Source organism: Balaenoptera musculus, chromosome 8 (assembly GCF_009873245.2).
Source record: "Balaenoptera musculus isolate JJ_BM4_2016_0621 chromosome 8, mBalMus1.pri.v3, whole genome shotgun sequence".
In the NCBI taxonomy this organism is placed as follows: domain Eukaryota; kingdom Metazoa; phylum Chordata; class Mammalia; order Artiodactyla; family Balaenopteridae; genus Balaenoptera; species Balaenoptera musculus.
The window spans coordinates 12,007,043-12,026,593 of NC_045792.1; the positions used below are offsets into that span (position 1 = coordinate 12,007,043).

Below are 19,551 nucleotides of genomic sequence, written 5' to 3' on the forward strand. Positions count from 1 at the left end.
CGTCAAACTGTGCCATAGGGATGCCATGCTCTCCTTCTTTCAAATGGCAGCTGTACCACGTCTCCCTCTCCTTTTTATCTTTGCAATTTGCTCCAATAAACTCCTTAATTAATCCCACGCCTTCTACTCAATACCAACAGAATCCCAACCTACTCAGTCTCACCCCCTTAAAGTACTCTAAACATCATTTATTTGTACCCATCATCATTTATGGTGACTCTGTTGCATTTATAGGCATTTGTACTGACTTATACATGTCTCTGTTGACTACAAGTTGGGCTGGTTCCTTCTGGTGAATACAACCACTTTGAAGGTAGATAATTGGTTATATATAGTCTATGCCCCAAATGTCTACGACAGATCAAGTCCTGCAGATGGGGTGGAAAATTAGATGGCACCAAAATGAAAACTGGTTCCTTGACTTTTGTACTGTGCTTCAGACTGACCACATCAGAGACAGCATCACTGATGCCATCTGATGGTGAAAGAGACTGGGCTGGTCACCAAATGGTCACAATCCCTGCATGGTGAGGCCCTGTGAATGTTTGGAGCTGTGCATGGAGCTATGAAGTGGTACTAATCTCCCCTTGCCCGTTGAAAATTCCTCTTATCCATAAAGAAAATCTGTGAACTCACTGATACTTCATTCTCTATGTACTAGAAGAAATGACATTATAGTAAGGAAGTAATTGCTTTGCCAGAGTCTGGAGCCAAATGCATAAGGACACCAGAGCCACGTAATGCAGGGCAGGCAGTGAATTAAAACACAGACTCTGGAGTCAGCCTGCCCAGGATTGAATCCTGGTTGTACCACGTACAATTATGTGTCCCTGTGCAAGTTACTTAACCTCTCTGGGTCTCCATTTCCTCTTTTGTAACATGGGGGTAGTAATAAAACCTACCTCCTGGGTTGTTTTAACACACAGTAAGTGCTATATAAGTGTTTGCTCCCCCTCTGCCTAATGGTAGCCATGAGTGAAGGAGGTGCAGGGAGATGGTATATGACAAAAGAGGGAACTTCCTTTTATATTGATTCTCCCTCAGTGGACAAGAAATACTATTTTGTGTCCTATAGGAGCACATGCTAAAGATGCTTGGAGGGAGAATGCCATCTGGCCACAGTCGCTTTCCATAACTCCTGGAGTTTCTATGGGTTATAATACATGAGTCATAAGGGTTCCCCCAGGGCTCTCCAGAGGAGTGACTAGGGTAATACCAGGCTCTCTTCTGGAAGGCTGGCCCTTAGAAGCCGGTGATTGCAATCTTTGGAACTCAGTTCCACCTCAGCCTTCCCAAAAAAGTCAAGACAGAGTGGCTCAGGTGTGCAGCAGGTTCTCCTGTGTCTGTGTAAGGGCTGTGTACCCTCATCACCATTTCCTACACACAAACCAGTGATATCAACTCTCTTCCTTCCCTGAATCCGCTCGCTCTCCAGCAGAGCCAATGACAAAGGCTCATCCTGTCCCCCATGTAGTTTTGCCAGTCTTTAAAACTAAATGGCCATTCATAGAGAGGTTTCTTTCCACACCCAATTGTCATCAATAGTCAATAAAACACTCTTTAGGGCTAAAGAAAGAGATAAGAGAGACAGTCTCCATGACTCTTTCTGGAAGCAGCAGAAGGAAGAGATTTCTTCTTGGCCTGTGCCAGGAACCCATGGATAACCTCCCTCAGTGTGTCTGCAGTGGATTGTCTTGATGATATTTTGGTTTAGCATGCACTTCTCACATCTGACTCCAAGAGTAAAAAAGAAGTAAGCAATTAATTCCTCTTCACTTAAAACACCCAGATGGGTTTGTTGCCTGTATAACCCAGATGCTGGCATATCTATTTTCACTTTGCTGATTGGAAATCTGGCATGAGAAGACCTAAGTTCTAAACCTGGCCCTGACCTTGACTTGCTGAGTGATCCTAGGTGAGCCACTCAGCTTCTCTGGTGCTGTTTTCTTCTTCCAGAAAATGGGACACCACAATCAACATGAAGGGGTGGATGTGAGAACTACTAAAGTAATGTTGATAAAATCCTTGAACTTCTTGAGAGAGGAGCACTCAATAAATAACCAATATTAACATGATTATACATTCAGGGAACCATATTTCCATTATATGGGCTATCATGTTACTTAGCTTTAAGGAATAGAACTTTATTCATTTTCTGTTTTCTTATAACAGAGTATTAAGCAGTATTAGAAATGATTCGCTAGTTTACTTAGCTTTGTTCTCCATTTTCCTAGACGGTCTTTCTGAGATGAAACAGACCTTCTTGAAAAACAACTAATACATCCAGCAAAAATGCCAGGCATTAATTTAATGTTGACATTTATTTCTTGCTCACTTTTTAATCACTGTCTGCTTTTTTTCTTTCCGTTTTTTGTTTGTTTGTTTGTTTTTACTTTTGTTTAGAGAGAAGACTCTAGCCAAGAGTTAAGAAGAGAAAAAGAACAGAGTGTGAAACTTTCACATTTGCTATTCAAAGGTGGAGCAGGACATTGGAGGGGAAAATAGTAAACTCACATTTTCAAGGGAGCCTTAGATGTTCTGGCTGGCTTAGGACACTATATGGGATCATAGATAGTATCCTCTGATTAGAAGGGATCTTGAAAGATCACCTAACACATGACCCTGACACAGAGAAATACACCTACTGTACCATAAAGATAGATAATTGGAAATGTATGGACTTGGAGATCGAAAACCTGGGTTCCATGCCACCCCACCATTGGACTCTCTTTCCTCTTTCCACGGCACCACTAGCCACGACTGGCCTCAGAATCTTTCTGTGCAAAATGGGAATCCTACTACCTGCCTCGGGGGATTGCTGTACTAAACCGGAGACTGTATGTGAAAGTGTTTCAGGAATAAAGAGGTGCCAGATGATGTTAGTCAACATACAAATATCCTGGACAGACACCCAACCTCCTTGAATATATTGACACTGAATTTTCTAAACTTGATTATCCATTTGGGGGCTATGTGTGCCAATGTCAAATCCCAGGTTGGTTTCTGGCACGCTCTGATAAGGCTTTGCTTCAGCAGTCAGTGTGTGCTTGAGGCATACAAACTTACTTTAATATTAATCTGAGCAAAAACATCATTAGGGAAATTGCTGCTGCAGAAAAAAAGAGAGAGAGAAAACTACATGATATACTCTAATATCAAATGTGAATGGTTTTGTTTTTCTATGCTCTTTTCTCTTCCATTCACAGATATTTGGGAGCTTACAGTATGCATCAATTCTATAGAATGCTGGACTGCAAAATGCATCAATTCTATAAAACCCTGAACTGCAAAATGCCCTTGGGGTTACACTGCTATGCTAAATACTGAACTTCTCAGTAAGAAGAAATGAGCTAATATGCCAAGGAAATCAAGAGAGTCTTGAACTTCAGATGTCCAGTCGTTTGACTCCTATCTTTGCAGTACCAGGGGACACCCCAGATTCTAAAGGCTGAATCCTCCATGTATGGCCTGGAAGCTCATCTGGCCCCAGCCAGGGGTTCCCATGACTTCTCAGGTCGGTGCTATGCTGTCTGTGGTATGTGCAGGCATCAGGGAGGGAGGGAGCCATGGGTTCAGGTGGCCGCCACGACCAGGCCTGAGCACAAGATGGGTCTGAGCTGCCCCAACATCTGCCTCCCCTCACTTTTTGTTCTCAAGGCCAACAGGGTAAAGGCCAGAAAGTAAAAAGAAATCTAATTGGGTCACTCATCCTGCTGCCTGGAATACTGGGTCTCCTGGCAGAAGCCAGGCTCCTGGGGGTCAGTGCTGCTCGACCGTGACCCCCAAGGGAAGTGGTGGTCACTGCCTGCAGAATCACAGGTCCCTCCCTCCCTCCCCCCTTCCTTTCTTCCCTCTGTACTTATCAAGTAAATATCGCATGTTTAGGATGAGACATTTTCCATACCAAATATCATATCATAAAAATTTATGGTCTAATACCATACAATATCACTTATATGTGGAATCTAAAATGTGACACAAATGGACTTACCGACAAAACAGAAACAGACTCACAGACATAGAGAACAGACTTCTGGTTGCCAAGGGGAGGGGGGGCGGGGGAGGGTTGGATTGGGAGCTTGGGATTAGCAGATGCAAACTATTATATATAGAATCGATCAACAACAAAGTCCTACTGTATAGCACAGGGAACTATATTCAGTATCCTGTAATAAACCATAATGGAAAAGAATACGAAAAAGAATATATATGTACATATGCATAACTGAATCACTTTGCTGTACACCAGAAACTAACACAACATTGTAAATCAACTATACTTCAATTTAAAAAAATGTATGGTCTGGCAAGAGGGTACCATCTCCCCAGTGTATCTCCCACTAGGATCTACTTAGGGAGAGAGAGATAAACAAAGAGTAATATAACGCAGCATATAAATGTTGTTATAGAGGTACAGGCAGAGGGCAGCAGCTCAGAGAAAGAAGCAATCAGCTCCATCTAGGGGAGTCACATTTGACACGTGCTATTTGAGCTGGGTATTAAAGGCCAGGGAAGACCTTGTTAGACAGTTGAGTGACAAGAGGATGAGCATGAATCTAGATAAGAAGACAGGAAGAGGCTGACATGATGGGCAAAGGAGTGAGCAGTACAGGATGAAGGTGCCTGCAGCAAAGAGATGGAAGTGGAACAGGAGAAATCGGCTTTTATTCTCCACGCTAAGAAGGTTGGACTTTTTCTCGCAAGTGATGTGCAGCCAGTGAATGATTCTAAGTCAGAAGCTGATATGATTACATTTGTGAAAAAAATAAAAATAAATAAATAAAATAAAACAACTCTCAGGCTGCAGGATGGATTGAGGATAGATGGTAGTGGGGAGAAATTCACATACATTTATGAAATGTAATAACTGGGGGAAGGGATAAATGGGAATTTGGGATTAATAGATACACACTACTATATAAAAAATAGATGAATAACAAGGACCTACTGTATAGCACAAGGAACTATATTCACCATCTCAACTATATTCAATTACATATATAATTGAATCACTTCGCTGTACACCTGAAACATTATAAACCGACTATACTTCCATAAAAAATGTAATAACTACCACTTTATTGTGCACATGTCAGGCGCTGTTATAAGTGCATTACATATGTATCCTCATTAAATGTTCATGACAACCCATTTTTACAGATGAATAAGCTGAGACACATGTGCCCTGCAGCCAGTGAGTGTCAGATCTGGGAATAAACCCGTGCAGTCCGGCTCCAGAGTCCATGATTTTCACTCTACTGCTTCTTGGTGAATGCTTACAATAACAGTGGCCCTTTGATGGGGATACAGTAATGGATAAGAAACACCTGCCCTCAAGGAGGATACAGTCCACCAGAATGGCAGCAGTTGAGGTTAGAGATGAGGAGAGCCTGAACCAAGGCAGATTAAGTGGAGACAGAGAGTATATCTGAGGACTATTTAGGACGTGAGCGGACCAACTGACCATGTGAGGAAAGAGAAGTGATGGACAGCTCAGGTGGCTGGATGGAGATGGCGTTACCTGAGATGGGGCAGAGGAGGGGAGGGAGGAATATACCGAATGAAGTTCGTGTCACTGTTTTTGAGGTGCCTCTGAGATATCCAGGTGGGGACGTCTTAGTAATGTGTTTAAAATATGCTTCTGGAATTTAGGGGAGCAGTCAGGGTTAGATTTATAGATTTGGGAAAGGGTGAGATTATCCAGGCAGAGAGTTGGGAGAGTGAGAATAGAAAAGGGCCACGGACATTTAAGAGGCAAACAGAGACAGAGAGAGAGAGAGAGAGAGAGGAAGCAACAGAAATGGTGGAAGAGGCAATAATCAGAGAGGCAGGAGGAACAGTGGGAGAAAATGGTGACTTGGATGCTAGGAACAGAGAGAGTTTTAATAAGCGAGAGGGATCGACAGTAACAAATGCCAAAGCCAGAATCCTTAGTCAGCCTCTGAGTGGCAGGGAGTAGAGGTCAAAAGAGCAAAACATTCTTCTGATTTTGGCCCTGGAGATGCCTGGGCAAAAACAGATTATGCCCCAAGGTTGGGAGGAAGGGAAATATCCCATAATCAACTTGTGATGATCCACATTCATGAAAGAACCTAGATAATCTGAGATTGCTGGAAATTCACAAATTATTTCTGGTTATCTTTAGGCTTCAGAGACATACCTGCCACCACTTGTTATCTTGGAAGGTTTTGAAGAATTTCTAACTAGGCATTTATACTTTGTGTTAATTATTTTTACTTTTGCACACAGGTTTGATTATCACCAGACGCTCACTTTTCAGTAACAATCACTCCTGACTCAGGTGACCTGAGACATAGAGCTAAGAGATTCTAGGTCATTATAGATTATAAATGAAATTAAATGAACCATATTTTTGCTCACAGAGAACTATCAATCAGAGACAATTCACAAAATAATAAACACCCAGCATTCAACTTCAATTTCATCAACTAAACACTATTGTATCAGAGAGAGTTTCTCTGTGTAGTTTTAGATTTTGGCGTTCATGGTGAACTCTGCCGGGCTACCCTTTGGTATTAGCTGTTCCTGCTGATGCCTCTTTTGTTTCAGATTCTGTGAAGTTCATCTCAGACTTGTTCTCACTGGATCTCCCCTGATTTAATCGATTCAGGATTGTTCTCTCCCCAGCTCACCCTTTCGTACTTTCTAAGCATTCTGCCTCATACACAGAATGCACTCAATAAATATTTGTTGAATAAATGCATAAACTGTCAGTTCTGCTTAGTGTGAGCTACCCACGCCAGCACTCAATTTTTACTCAGCTTGGCCCCCTGTTAGAAATCAGATCTGAGCAGCCGTGTGGCACACTAGTGTCTCAGTAAGGAGGTGGGGAGAGGGGAGGAATGCTGACCAGAGAGGGGAGCTGTGTGGGTTAGGTTCTCCAGAGAGACAGAGAGAACCAGGAGGGGGGGTATGTGCGTGTGTGCGTGTGCGTGTGTGTGTGTGTATGTAAAGAGAGTTATTTCAAGGAATTGGCTCATGTGATTGTAGGAGCTGGTAGGTCCCAAATCTGTAGGGCAGGAAACTCAGACAAGATTTCTACGTGATAGTCTTGATACAGAATTCCTTTTGCTTTGGGAAACCCATTTTTATTCTCAAGGTCTTTTAACTGATTGGATGAGGACCACCCATATTATCAAGGGTCATCTCCTTTCCTTAACATCAGCTGATTGTAGATGCTAATCGCATCTACAAAATACCCTCACAGTATCATCTAGACTAGGGGTTGACCAAACATCTGGGCATTAGAGCCTCGCTGAGCTGACACATAAAACTTCACATCCCAGAACTAATGCAGGGGAGCTCATACAGTTATAGGTTTGCAGGTGGTAGGAAACATTTGACCAATGATCTAATTAAGATTGCCCAGAGGATCGGAGAATTGGAGTTTGGTTCTGGCCAGAGTTGATATTCAGGACAATCATGTCCTGGGTGGTGACGGTAGCCTAGCAACAGATGTTCCCAGTGGGTGGAAACACTTGGGATGACGTGCCTTCACCCATGTGGTTCCTCTTGGCCCATCGGGTCACGAGTGGAGCTCTAGTGCCCTTGGCCTTAATCAAGAAATCAAGGCCAGAGCCTTGTCACGTGGTCTGGCCACAGCAGAAAGGCTGTGTGTCTCCATTTCTTTTGGATCCTCCCTCAAGGCTCAGTTGGGTGGGGGGACACAGTGGGGCAGGCTCAAGAAACAGCACTGGCTGGAAAGCTGCCTCGGGGGTACCAATAGACGTAATGATGACAAGAATGTTGTCCCAAGAGTCAGGAGACCTGGATTCCAGGCCCAGCTCCAGAGGTGACCTTGGTCTCCTCATGTGTAAGATGGGAATTATAACATCTTCCTTCTTTCCTCAAAGAACAGCCCTGAGGACCAACTGAGAACAGGGGCACAGAGAGCCTCACTTACAAGTTATGCACAAGTTATGCACAGGTCACACAAGGCGGGTGGCTTCCTGGTGTCACAGAGAGAGCACAGGCTCTCACCACACCATCCTGGGTTTGAACTCTGCTCTTACATTAAGTGGTGCGTGGGCTTGGCCATGTTTTTAGAACTGATTGCCACTGTTTCCTCATTTCTAAAATAAGAACAAGTCGACTGTATTCATTCACGAGGGCTGCCATAACAGGGTACCACTGACTGGGGGGCTTAACACAATGGAAATGTATTGTCTCACAGCTCTGGAGCCTAGAAGTTCAAAATCAAGGTGACAAGGACCATGCTCTCTCTGAAGGCTTTATGGGAGGGTCCTTCTTTGTCTTCTTCGAGCTTCTGGTGGCAGCTGGCAATCCGTGGCGTCTCTTGGCTTGTAGATGCATCACTCCAGTCTGCCTCCAAATTCACAAGGTCTTCTCCCCCGTATGCCTATGTCCAAATTTCCCACTTTTTATAACGACACCAGTCATTGGATTAGCCCTGCCCCGTTCCAGTATGACCTCATCTTAACTTGATTCTATCTGAAAAGACGCTGTTTCCAAATAAGGTCACATTCACAGGGCTGGGGGGACGGTTAACACTTCAACACAGCTTTGGAGGGGACACAATTCAATCCATAACAACAGCCCACATCACAGGGGCCTGAAGAGTATCTGGCACATAAGAGGCGCTCAGTGAATGGGAGTTATTGTCATGGAAAGGAGGGGAAGAGGGATCAAAATCCCCCTTCACTCACAAGACAGACACATCCGTCACAGCACTGACTGTGACCAAATCCTCCCATTTCTTTCTGTCTTAGCCTGGAGAGCTTGGGATTTTGAGGCTGTCTCTTCTTCCAGATGATTTGGCCTCTTTTTCCAAGTCGGCCAGGGGTCACGATGGATGCTGAGGTCCAGCCCAGAACCGGGCTCTTCAGAGCTGCCTGAGTGGGCTCTACAAGACCTTCCTCCTGCAAAAATGGGCCACAGCTCCTGATGCCCTGGCAGCTGCCAGGCTGAGGCTGCAAATACAGATAATCCCCCTTCTCCAAGGCTGAGATCAGAAGCTGGAGGGTCACTTCCTCAGCAGGCATGTGGGGTGAGCTCTTGGGTCCTTCCCTGTTGGGCAGCCTTGTGGTGCCAGGTGCTGGAATACACCATGTTGGCATGACCTTGGACGCCTAAAGTGACTGGACCATTGGGGAAATCCATATAGTAGCTGTGTACTTAGAGCCAGTTTGGATGAGGGTATATCTCCCCTCTCCTGATGCTCCCCCCACCAGCCAGTAACTTTGACATCACGGCCATCCTCTGGTGCCCATGGGGGAGCTTTCTCAAACTCATTTTTATACTGACTCTAGCCACCTAATCAGAGAAGTCTTTTTTTGTAAGGAATGCAGAAGAGGGGACAGGCCAGGTATAAGTGACATTACATTATCTGCTCTTTATCCCCCTGTACAGATAATCAAGAGAGGGGGTCTGCATTGCCTCACCAGATGCAATGCTCAGAGTGAACAGAGGTGGACCTGAAAGTTGCTGAAGGCCTTGAGAAGTCCGGGGTGACTTATCTGGGCTGGGGACCCACCCCCTAGGAGGAAGCAGAGTGACCCATGGGGCCGATCACCAACACACTACGAACCAAGGGTTGAATGATCATTCTTGGCCTTCCCTATTCAGTGAGGCAGAAGCAGTTTTTACTGGAAAGCCCACAAGTGTGACTTTTCCATTCCTCCTGTTTGCAAGTCCTTGCAGCTGATGGGGGAAAAAATAGCCCAGCACATTTGCATTTAAGTCTTGAAATCTAAATATTTCTGTGAGTCATTCATTATTACCATATAACTCAGTATTTGCATGCAAATAACTTTAATGCCATAAATGCTTATAAAATAAATCTCTTACCATATGAACTCGGTAAAGAATGCTAATTCCCAGAGTCATGAATGGCTTTGAGAAATCAATCACCTTCTCCCGTTCAGCCGTAATGGTGAGGCCTGCCACGGCCAGATCTGCTTTCTGAAAGGAACAGACAGAGATCATCAGAGGGGTGGCCACATGAGATGGGGGCACAGGGACTTGTGACCAGAGGCCGTCACTAATGGGGAGATGTTTCTCTGGTCTGGTTTCTCTGCCTGGGGACTGACCCTAAGTAGCCAGAGGTCTGAACGATCACTCATGAAAAGACATGGATATTGAAGCTGTAACTCATGTTCATTTGAGGTTAGACCCCTTTAAATATATAAATTAGTATAAAAAGGGGGGATCACTACTGACTGTTCAGACAGACTCTAAATGCCCTAGGCGAGGGAGAACTGGCAGATAGAACTTCTGGATACTCAATACTGAGTAATTTTTTAGTCAGCTGATTAACTTGTTGAACAACAAAACTTCACAGAGTCCCTCTGCTGTGTGCACTTTGGTGAGGGAGTTACAATGAAAGATAAAAATGATGGCACCCTGGAAATTAGAGGCAATCTAATGCAACCCCAGGAAATAAAGGCCAAGAAATTGAGCAAGGGGCCCAACATCACAAACTTTGTCCTTGTCAGAGGTAGGACCTCACCTCAGGCTTCCTGGACCACTGGCCTTATGTTTCAGTCAAGGTTAAAATCCAGGTGCCACAGCAGAACTCAAAGAAGGGTCTCTGGTCCCTTTCATGCAAAATCACCAGATGTTTCCTTCTTTTCTCTTTGCCCCTGCCATGTACCTCAAGTGCCCACACCTGATGGAAGTCTGGCCTGAATTAAGGTTTCCTGGGAAAGGAGATGCTGTCAGCTTCCTCAGTACACCTCTCTGTCAGGAAGTTCTTCCTTGTGTTTAATTTCAATCCACACTGTTGCAAAGCAAGCTTACTACCTATTGGCCTGCTCCCCTATACATGGGGCGGTGGGAAAGGCCCAGAGCTGGCGTTCAGTTCTGGCCATACTCTGCCCTAACTAGCTAACTAGCATAGGCTAGTCATTTCACTTCTCTTGGCTTCCTTAATCTCATCTGTAAACCAAGGATGTGGGGTTTAGACAGTGCCAGAATCCTTCCCAGCAATTCTCTGCAAGTGATTCTCAGAATGTGGTATAGGACCACCAGCATCAGAATCACCTTATTCTTATTAAAGAATAAGAATATTAAAGAATAAAGGGCTTATTAAAATGTGAATTCCTGAGTCTCATCCCAGACCCCCTGGATCAGACTCTGGTCGTGGGGCCCGGGAATCTGCATTTGTGACAAGTTGCCCAGGTGATTCTGACTTATACTGATATTTAAGAACCATGTTTTATAACCTAGGCATGTATCTCAGACTGGTCTCTATCGAGGTTTACATTTCAGCTTCCTTAACTCCTAATTCTGGTGGATCAGTTGATACAAAAGATGGAGAAAGAAATGAGGAAAAGTGAGGTATCCAACAATCTACAAACAGGCCAATCAGTTCTGAATAAGTACACACACACACACGCGCGCACACACAGGCACATACACACACGTGCACGATTCTTCCTATATCATTGCAAAGGAAGTAAGGAGAGAGACATGCCACCCTCATTTTACGCACAAGGGGATTTATGAGTTGTGTACAAGAAGAATACATCCATTGGCAAAGATCAGTTTCTTCTCATCTCAGCCCCAATCCCCCACCCCAATTCATGCTAAAGCAGCCACATGATCCGGCATCGGCTAACAACTTAGGGCCTTACAAAGCGAGGCCAGGCTTAAAAGAGACTAGATTGCAGATGTAAGAGATTTTTAATAAAAAATGAAAAATGTGAATGACTCATTGGGTTCATTCTGTATTTCTCTGAGAGAGTGTTGATGACTGCTGTCAAGTGAATCAACCCTGGAGGAGAGAGTGGAGTTTGATTAGAAGATTGTTAGTGCCTTCATTTGGAGGACCCTTCAGAGAGTTGTTGGGGCCTTTCAGAACTTCAGCCCCTCCCTCAATGATGGTGGCCCTGACCTGAGTTCCTCTCGCGAGCACACATGTAAGGCAACAGAAATCAACCACAAAGGCGCAGCAGGTGCAATGCTGGTCCCCCGTGTGCAGCCAATCAGCAGCCAAGCCCTGCAAGGACCTTGGGAGGAGGAGACAAGAGTTAAATGGGTTGGAGTGAACGAACTGAAGAAAAGGGTAGAAAAATGAAAACTGATAAGACGGGCAAGAGGTAACCACAGCATCCCGTCCTTTCTCTGGTTATTAAAAAAAAATAGATCTATCCAAACCAAGTAACCAAAATCAACAACTCTATCCTCAAATTTCTTCCCCCTCAACCCCTCGCCACAGCCTTCTTCCCAAAAGGGCAAACTTTGGATTGCAATTTGGAAATCATTTCACAAGTTTATAAAAGTTCGTCAGCGATGACATTATGATGAAACAATTCCATATAGAGAGAAAGCTGGAAATGGACAGCGTCCCAGGAGGGCGCGTTCCTGGGTAGGAGCAGGACCACACCCCCTGGGAGAGAGTCTGCCCCAGGCTCGGACAGGGCGCTTCTGTCTATTCACAAACAGACACCTCCCCAAACTGGGCCAAACAGGAAAACTGTCTCCTGTGGAAACTGTTGCCTCCTTGCCCCGCCACCCATCTCTCTCTCCTTTGTCCCCTGCTCAAGAGTAAGCTGGGGGCAGGGGAGGCAGGGAAGGAGGGATGAGAAGCTAGGAGAAACCGCGGAGGTTATGTACTGGTTGTTTTTTATTTTTCATCGACTCAGTAGAGAACAGTAATCAGGTACCTTGGCTTCAATGCACCCTGGGGTACCAGCAACAACCTGGTGGGAGCAGGTTATTCCAAAAGGCGTGCATGCCTTTTCTTTCACCTTAGTTAAAAAGACATTGTGCTATAAAGCAGACTTAGATGCGGAGATCATGTGCCACAAAATCAAACTAATGACCAAAGCGGTGTGGCTGCAAAAAATGCTAGCAATTGTGGGCGTGGCAGGCCAAGGGAAGAGCAGGCCCCATGACAGTTCACCCCAGCCCTCCTGCATCTCTGGTCACTCGCTGGGGAGGGATGTGCCCTCCAGTGGAAAGAGCCACAGACGGGACGTCAGAAGACCTGGCTCTCGTCACAGCTGGGCCACAAACTCAGTGTGACCTTGGGCAAGTTATTCCACTCTCCAGGCCTGAGTTTCCTCCACTCTGAAATGAGAGTTCAGTCAGATGCTCTCCAAGCTCTTCTCCTGCTCTAAAATCCCAGGCTTTCATTTTGCAGGGCTAGGAGGGGAGGAGCTTCGTTTAACTGGCCCCTATTTGTTCAAGGAGATGATAGCGGTCTCCAGAATTGAATGCCTCAGAGAGGCGGAGGAGGAAACTGTTTACACACTAGTCAGCAAAGAGTAGCACCCAAGGCGGGGAAGAGGCCAGAAAGGTCAGGAAGATACCACACCATGTGGAGAGAGCAGATCTGGAAGTGCAACCCTGGGGGCTGGGAGTCCAGAAAAGGGTAGGACCCCCGGAGCCAGAAAAGGAAGAGAGACTGGGAAAAGGGAACATGCACAGAGCTCTATTAGCATCACGATGTTCCTGGTTGCTGGTGTGTGTGTGTGTGTGTGTGTGTGTGTGTGTGTGTGTGTGTGTGTGTGTGTGTGTGTGTGCGCACGCGCGCACGGGTTTATAAATACATTCTCTCTGAGAGAAAGACCTCTCTCCTCTTCCCATTTCTGATTGAAAGTGTTCTTTGAAGAGCTTTGTGTTCTGCCTCTGAGAGATCCCCTCTTTTATCTCCTGGACGTTAGTGGAATTTCCGAGGGGAGGGCAGGCTGCAGGCAGCCTGGAGGTGACTTTCAAAACATACTACTCTTCGCCTCCTGGGTTTAAATAGGGGTCACGCGACTGCTACCCTCACTATCAGAACCTGAAGGCTTGGGGTGGCCGCTGCTCTTCTCCTGGATGTGGGGCCTGGCTGGGAGGAAGACAGTGAATTCACAGCAGGGCTCTGGTCTGTGCCTGTCTGAGCCTGCTGCACCCACCCTGTGCTTCCCTGAGATGCCACCCGGGAGGCCTCTGCCCGCGGTGCCAGATCCTGAAAGACCTGAAGCAACAAAGCTTTCCTCTGTCTCCCTCTCCTCCTCTTTTAGACACCTGCTGCCCCCTGTTGGGCCCAATTCTCTCCCTTCCCCTCAGCAGTGCCCCAGCGCCCTGGGCAGACTTCCACAGCTTCAGCCCTGCCCCATCCTCCCGGAGCCCCTCCCTCACATGGAGACCAGCTAATGAGAGGATGGGGCGGGTCTAAAGACCTGGCTCTGCCTTTTGCTGACCAGATGCCCATAGCAACTCACTTACTCTCTCTGGGACTCAGTTTACCAGGCTATACAATGGGGCAATGCCTGCCTATCAGTATTATGTGAGAGTCAAGAAGAGATGATGGGTGTGGAAGAGCCCTATAAACTCTGCACACTGTAGAGTCCTGCCACACCTATCTGGGACTATGAAGGCAGTAGAGAGGGTGGCTGAGACTTAGCCTTCAGCATAGGACAGACCTGTCTGGACTCTGTTACTTACTTACCTGTTGTGTGACCTTGGGCAAAAGTCATGTAACCTCTCTGAGCCTCAGTTTGCTCATCTGTAAAGTGGGGATAATAATAGTACCCATTTCCCAGAATTCCTAAGAAACTGAATGAGATGATGCTTGTAAATGCTGAGCATGGGGCCTGGCTCAAAGTAAGTACCTGATAAATGTTTGCTGTTAGGATGATAATGATAGTGATGATGATGATTATGATGAACTTGATGATGCTGAGAATCTCAACAGGGACCTCTGGAGATGATATCTTTTTAAAAGAATATTTATTTGGCTGCGCCGGGTCTGAGTTGCGGCATGCATACAGGACCTAGTTCCCCGACCAGGGCTTGATCCCGGTCCCCCTGCACTGGGAGCGCAGAGTATTACCCACTGGACCACCAGGGAAGTCCCTGGAGACAATATTTTAACACATGATGAGTTGTAGGAATGCCTGGGGAGCAGTCAGGCCTGTTCTACCTCCATGTAGGCAGAGGCCTCTGGACATTTGGCCCCTGGTAGCCTTTCCTAGGTGACCTGAGACATCCACACAGCTGTACTGACACACTGTGCTTCCCTGGTCTGATTGCCCATCTCTGAAGATCCACGTAAGGACCCTCTTAGGCCTGGTACTGTCCCATCGCTTAGAAAACTCAAGGAAAAACTGCCATACAGCTTGGAAACCAAATCGGGTCATTCTCCACAGCCTCTTCCTCGTTATATGATTCTCCTCTGGGGACGGCAGATTAAATGACGTCCCCAGCTCCCTTTGAATTTTTGGATCCACCATGCTATCTCTGATCAGCTTCCAGATCTTTTTTCTCCGGCTTTTTTACACGGCCCTCCTGCCTCCCAGTCGCCCAGGGTCCTGCCCCCTGGGGAGGCGGCCATCCTCTACACCAACAGCTTTCTACTCTTTTGCCGGTCACATCTGCACAGATCTTGTTTCACCTGCTGCTCAGGCCCCATAGTGCCTCACATTCTTTGCTGGCATTTATTTAACTCTGTAATTGTTACTTAATGCTGGAAAGCTTTGGGAGGCTACCGTTGGAATGAGAAAACGCTACACAGAATAAGGCTGTACTGAGCATTGCTGGAAGCCTTCATTCCAAGGTAATTGTTTTTGGAGATCCCCTGTATATTGAAAAGGCTTACAGAATTCCAAGCAAGGCCAGGCCTGAGGCAGTGAGAGCGGCGAGGACATTATCCATAAATACCTAGAAAGGAAAGACCCCCCAAGTCCACCAAGCCTGGCTTCCCAGGGAGGGACAAGTCACATTAGGCTCTGGCTGAGGATCTGCGGGCTGAGGGTGACATGGGGCCACGGAGCTCATCCGGCCCACAGTAAGCGCTGTGTCCTGGGCTCTGCCCTTGAGTGTGGAGTCTCAGGGTAGGCAGAACCCACTGCCCCCTCCCCAGCAATCCCTTCCTCTTTAACACTCAGCATCCCCTCAACACTCTGTACTGACCGCCTGCCTTACTCCAGGCAGTGTGCAAGGTCCTGGGATACAGGGGTGGGCAAACACAGGCATGGTCCCTGATGGCCAAGAGCTTGCAGTCCAGTGGGAGAGGCAGTTGTCAGACTGTTGAAGAAAAGATCTGTAAAACTACAGCTGTAATAAATGTTATAAAGCAGTCATGAGCAGGTAGAACAGGGGTTGGCAGTCTTCATGGGAGCTTTCTCAAGATGAGACTCAGTTACCTGAACAAGAATTACCAGTGAGAAGGCCTGGGGTGAGCACTCCCAGTAGGGGTGGGGGGTGGGGTCAGCACGTGCAAAGGCCCTGAGGCAGGAGGGAGCTTGGTGCATTCCAGGGGCTAGAAGAAGGCCAGAGTGTCTGGAGTACACAGGGCTGGGGAGTGTGCTGTAAGATGAGGCTGGAGAGGCAGGCAGAAGATGCAATGCCTTGAAGAGCAATTGAAAGGCCCTGAAGTATTTTAAGCAGGATGAGACTTGTAATCTTAACACATCTAACGCCTATAGCCCTTCCTGTGTGTCAATTTACTAACTAAGCAATTTACGTGTGTTACTTCACTCAGTGCTCACAATACCCTTATGAGGTAGGTTACTATAATTACCCTCATTTTACAGATCAGAAAACAGAGGCACAGAGAGGTTAAGGAACTTGCCCAAGCTTGCACAGCAAGTAAGTGGCAGAGCCAGGATTCAAACCTGGGCCATTTGGATTCAGCGGCTGCATCCGAACCTGCAACAAATACAATTGGCTCTAGTGAATTCAAAAGATGGAAGACAGACAAGAAAGGACCATCCTCATTTTTATCCTCACTTCCTTGCCATTTATACCACTACACTAAGGGCGATCTGGTGTCTATGGCATCACTTCACCAATGTCACTCCAGCCGGTCAGCAGTGACCTCCATGCTACAATGCCTATGGGGTGTTATCCAGCTCTTATCTTGCTGAATCTCCTAGCTGGTCACTCTCTCCAGCCCCTGCCTGGCCCTCCTGAATGAGGCCAACGTCAAGGACATAGCTCTCCCTCCCTCCACCTGCTCTGTCTTGTGACTACGTTGCCCTGCTTCTCTGCCACCAGACCAAACTGGGCTCAAATCTCAGCCCTCCAGTTACTGTGTGACCATGAGTAGGTTTCACATCCTCTCCAAGCTCACTTTTCTCATCTGTAAAATGGGGATTATAATTACCAACTCAGGGTTGTTATGAGGATAAATGAGATAATACATATAATGCACAAAGCACAGTGCCTGGCATATTGTAGGTGCACAATAAATGGTGGTTATTAATATTCTTTTTCTAACAAAATTCACTTTTACGCCATGACAACTATACCTGTCCTCCCTCTCGATGTGTCTGTGGGAGGAGGTGAGCTCCACGTCCATCATCTCGATCTCCACCCCTACCTGTCCTCCCTCTTAAACAAGTATCCATGATCCACACTCCTTTAAAGCCCAGCCTGGGAGTCAGGCCCTCATGGTCCGCCCATCCCTCTGAGTTCAGTCTCATTTCCCAGCACTCCTCCGGAAGACCCCCCCCGGGAGTCTGGTTCAGCCAACTTTCAAACACACCTTGTACTTTCCTACAGGTGGAACTCAAATGATGCCACTCCTTCTACCTGGAATGTCCAACAGTAACTCTACTCATCAAGGTCCATTCAAAGTTTACCTCCTCTGTGAAAACTTCTCTATCATCTTCCCAGGAATAAGCCTTCCCTCCTCACAATCAATAAGGGAGCTAAGACACGGCTTATACCATTCAGGTGGCATTTGCCATAAATTGCCTTGTATTAGAACAGGGGGCCCGGGCTCATACTCCAACTCTGCACTTTTTAGCTGTGTGACGTTGGGAAAGGACTTCCCTTCTCTGTGTCTCAGTTTCTTCATCCATAAAGTGGGCACAACAACAGTTCCCACCCTCATGCAGCCTCTATAGGAATTAAATGAGCAACCCATGCAAAGTCTCTGCCTGGCGCACAATAATTCTCAATAAATGTTAGCTCTTGCTATTATTATTGTTGTCACTGTGGACATTCATGCACATAACTTAGCTCCCCATTAGATTATAAGAAGCAGGGACCATGTCTTCAAAAAACTTAACTTATATAGTATTTCAAAGTTGCCATTTAGCTCCATTTTACAGACGAAGAAACTGAGGCCCAGAGAGGTTATTAATTTGCTCAAGTACACACAGCTAGGATACAGAGAGAGCTATCTTCAGACGTACAGATTCTCAGGTCTGCTTTCTTATGACTGCACTGTTCTTAGTGACGTTCACAAAGTGGACACACAGTAAATCTCTAATTAACAACCAGTGCAGCTAACGGTGCAGGGTACAGGGGGACAACACCCCAGACATGGCCTACCCTCCAGCCCCTCCTTGCTGACAGCAGAATCAGGCTGATTTCGGACATGTGCCTGTATGTAGGAGGGATTTTGTCAGGAAGCTGGGTCATTATAACCGGATTCAAGTCATGGTCTGGACACGGTGAGATACAATTCCTCATCCTCCAGCCTAAGGAAGACTTGAAGCCCTAAATCCCCACTAGAGGGCTCCCTTCTCCCCTTGCCCCCTCCCCGGGCCCAGTTCCCTGCAACTCCTCGGGCTACACAGGGAGCCCAAGCAGAAGGGGAAGGGTCTCACACCCCGCGATTAAGGCAGCCGTAAGCAGTGCTGGAGACGGGGTTGGGGGGGGGGTGGTTAATTACCCGCTGGGAAGAACGGGGACGCCGAGGACAGGCCCTGGCTTTTCGTGCTGCGCAGTGGAGCAGCTCAGCCCATTTCAAATTAGATTATCTGCTCACTTCCTGTCTTTTGATCCATTCACCTGCTGGGCGCCTTCCTCCCGCCCTCCCCTGCCCCCACCTCGTGAGATGCCCAGGGAACCTGCCGTGATTCACCGGGGTCTCCACGCTGAGCTGCAAAGGGATCTGAAGGCGCCGGGGAGCTCACTCTCACTCCTGGCTCCCCTGGCACTGGCCGGAACCCTCGGACTCCCTAATAACAGGCCTCAGCAACGAGCACAGCTGCTCTCCTGCCGCAAGAGGAAGGCGGCCTTCCCACTCCACCCGCCGTGGGCTGGGGCCGAGGAGAAACTTGGAGGGTCCCATGGCACCTGCAAAATGTCTGCTGCCCTGTTCACTGGGGAGGCTGGGGGTCTACCCCACCCTTTCTCCCTTCTTTCAGGCCGGGATATGGGAACAAGGATAAGGGAACAGGAGTAGGACCAGTTAGTCACCTGTCTCACACACACACACACACACACAGTCAAACCAGCCTGCTTCCTATTCAGAGGGAGGCCTTGATCAGAGCCTTTTCGGATCCACCTGAGCCCAAGTCTGTGGGATTCGCTCGTGTTCCCTGGACTGAGCCTGCAGAGCTCGGAGTCGAGCCCAGAGGAGCATCAGCGCTCCTGGGGAAGCAGCAAAATCATCTGCAGGCCCAAGGGCTCCCCAGTGCTATTTCTCGAGCTGACAGCATACTCTCCGGGCTGGATGAATTTCTTTAGAGTTAAATTAAATTCCCCATGAAATATTTAGTTAGTTCAGCTCAGGGCTGCGTAATTGGCCCATGTGGGCAGATTTGAGGAAAGAACCAGGCTTGAGGAGAGAAGCGTTGGCAATTCATTCACGGGTGAAGTTGTGCAGCACAGGGGTCCAAGCTG

At 47.0% G+C, this 19,551-nt stretch overlaps 1 protein-coding gene across 4 annotated transcripts in view; it reads right to left on the reverse strand.

The window, feature by feature from the left end:
• GRIK4 (glutamate ionotropic receptor kainate type subunit 4) overlaps window positions 1-19,551 on the reverse strand; it is a 439,675-nt gene that overhangs the window by 34,245 nt on the left and 385,879 nt on the right. For all 4 annotated transcript variants that reach the window (XM_036862433.1, XM_036862435.1, XM_036862434.1 and 1 more), the window contains one exon: window positions 9,829-9,942. In XM_036862433.1, the coding sequence (XP_036718328.1) occupies window positions 9,829-9,942 (114 nt within the window). The remainder of the gene's footprint in view (window positions 1-9,828; window positions 9,943-19,551) is intronic.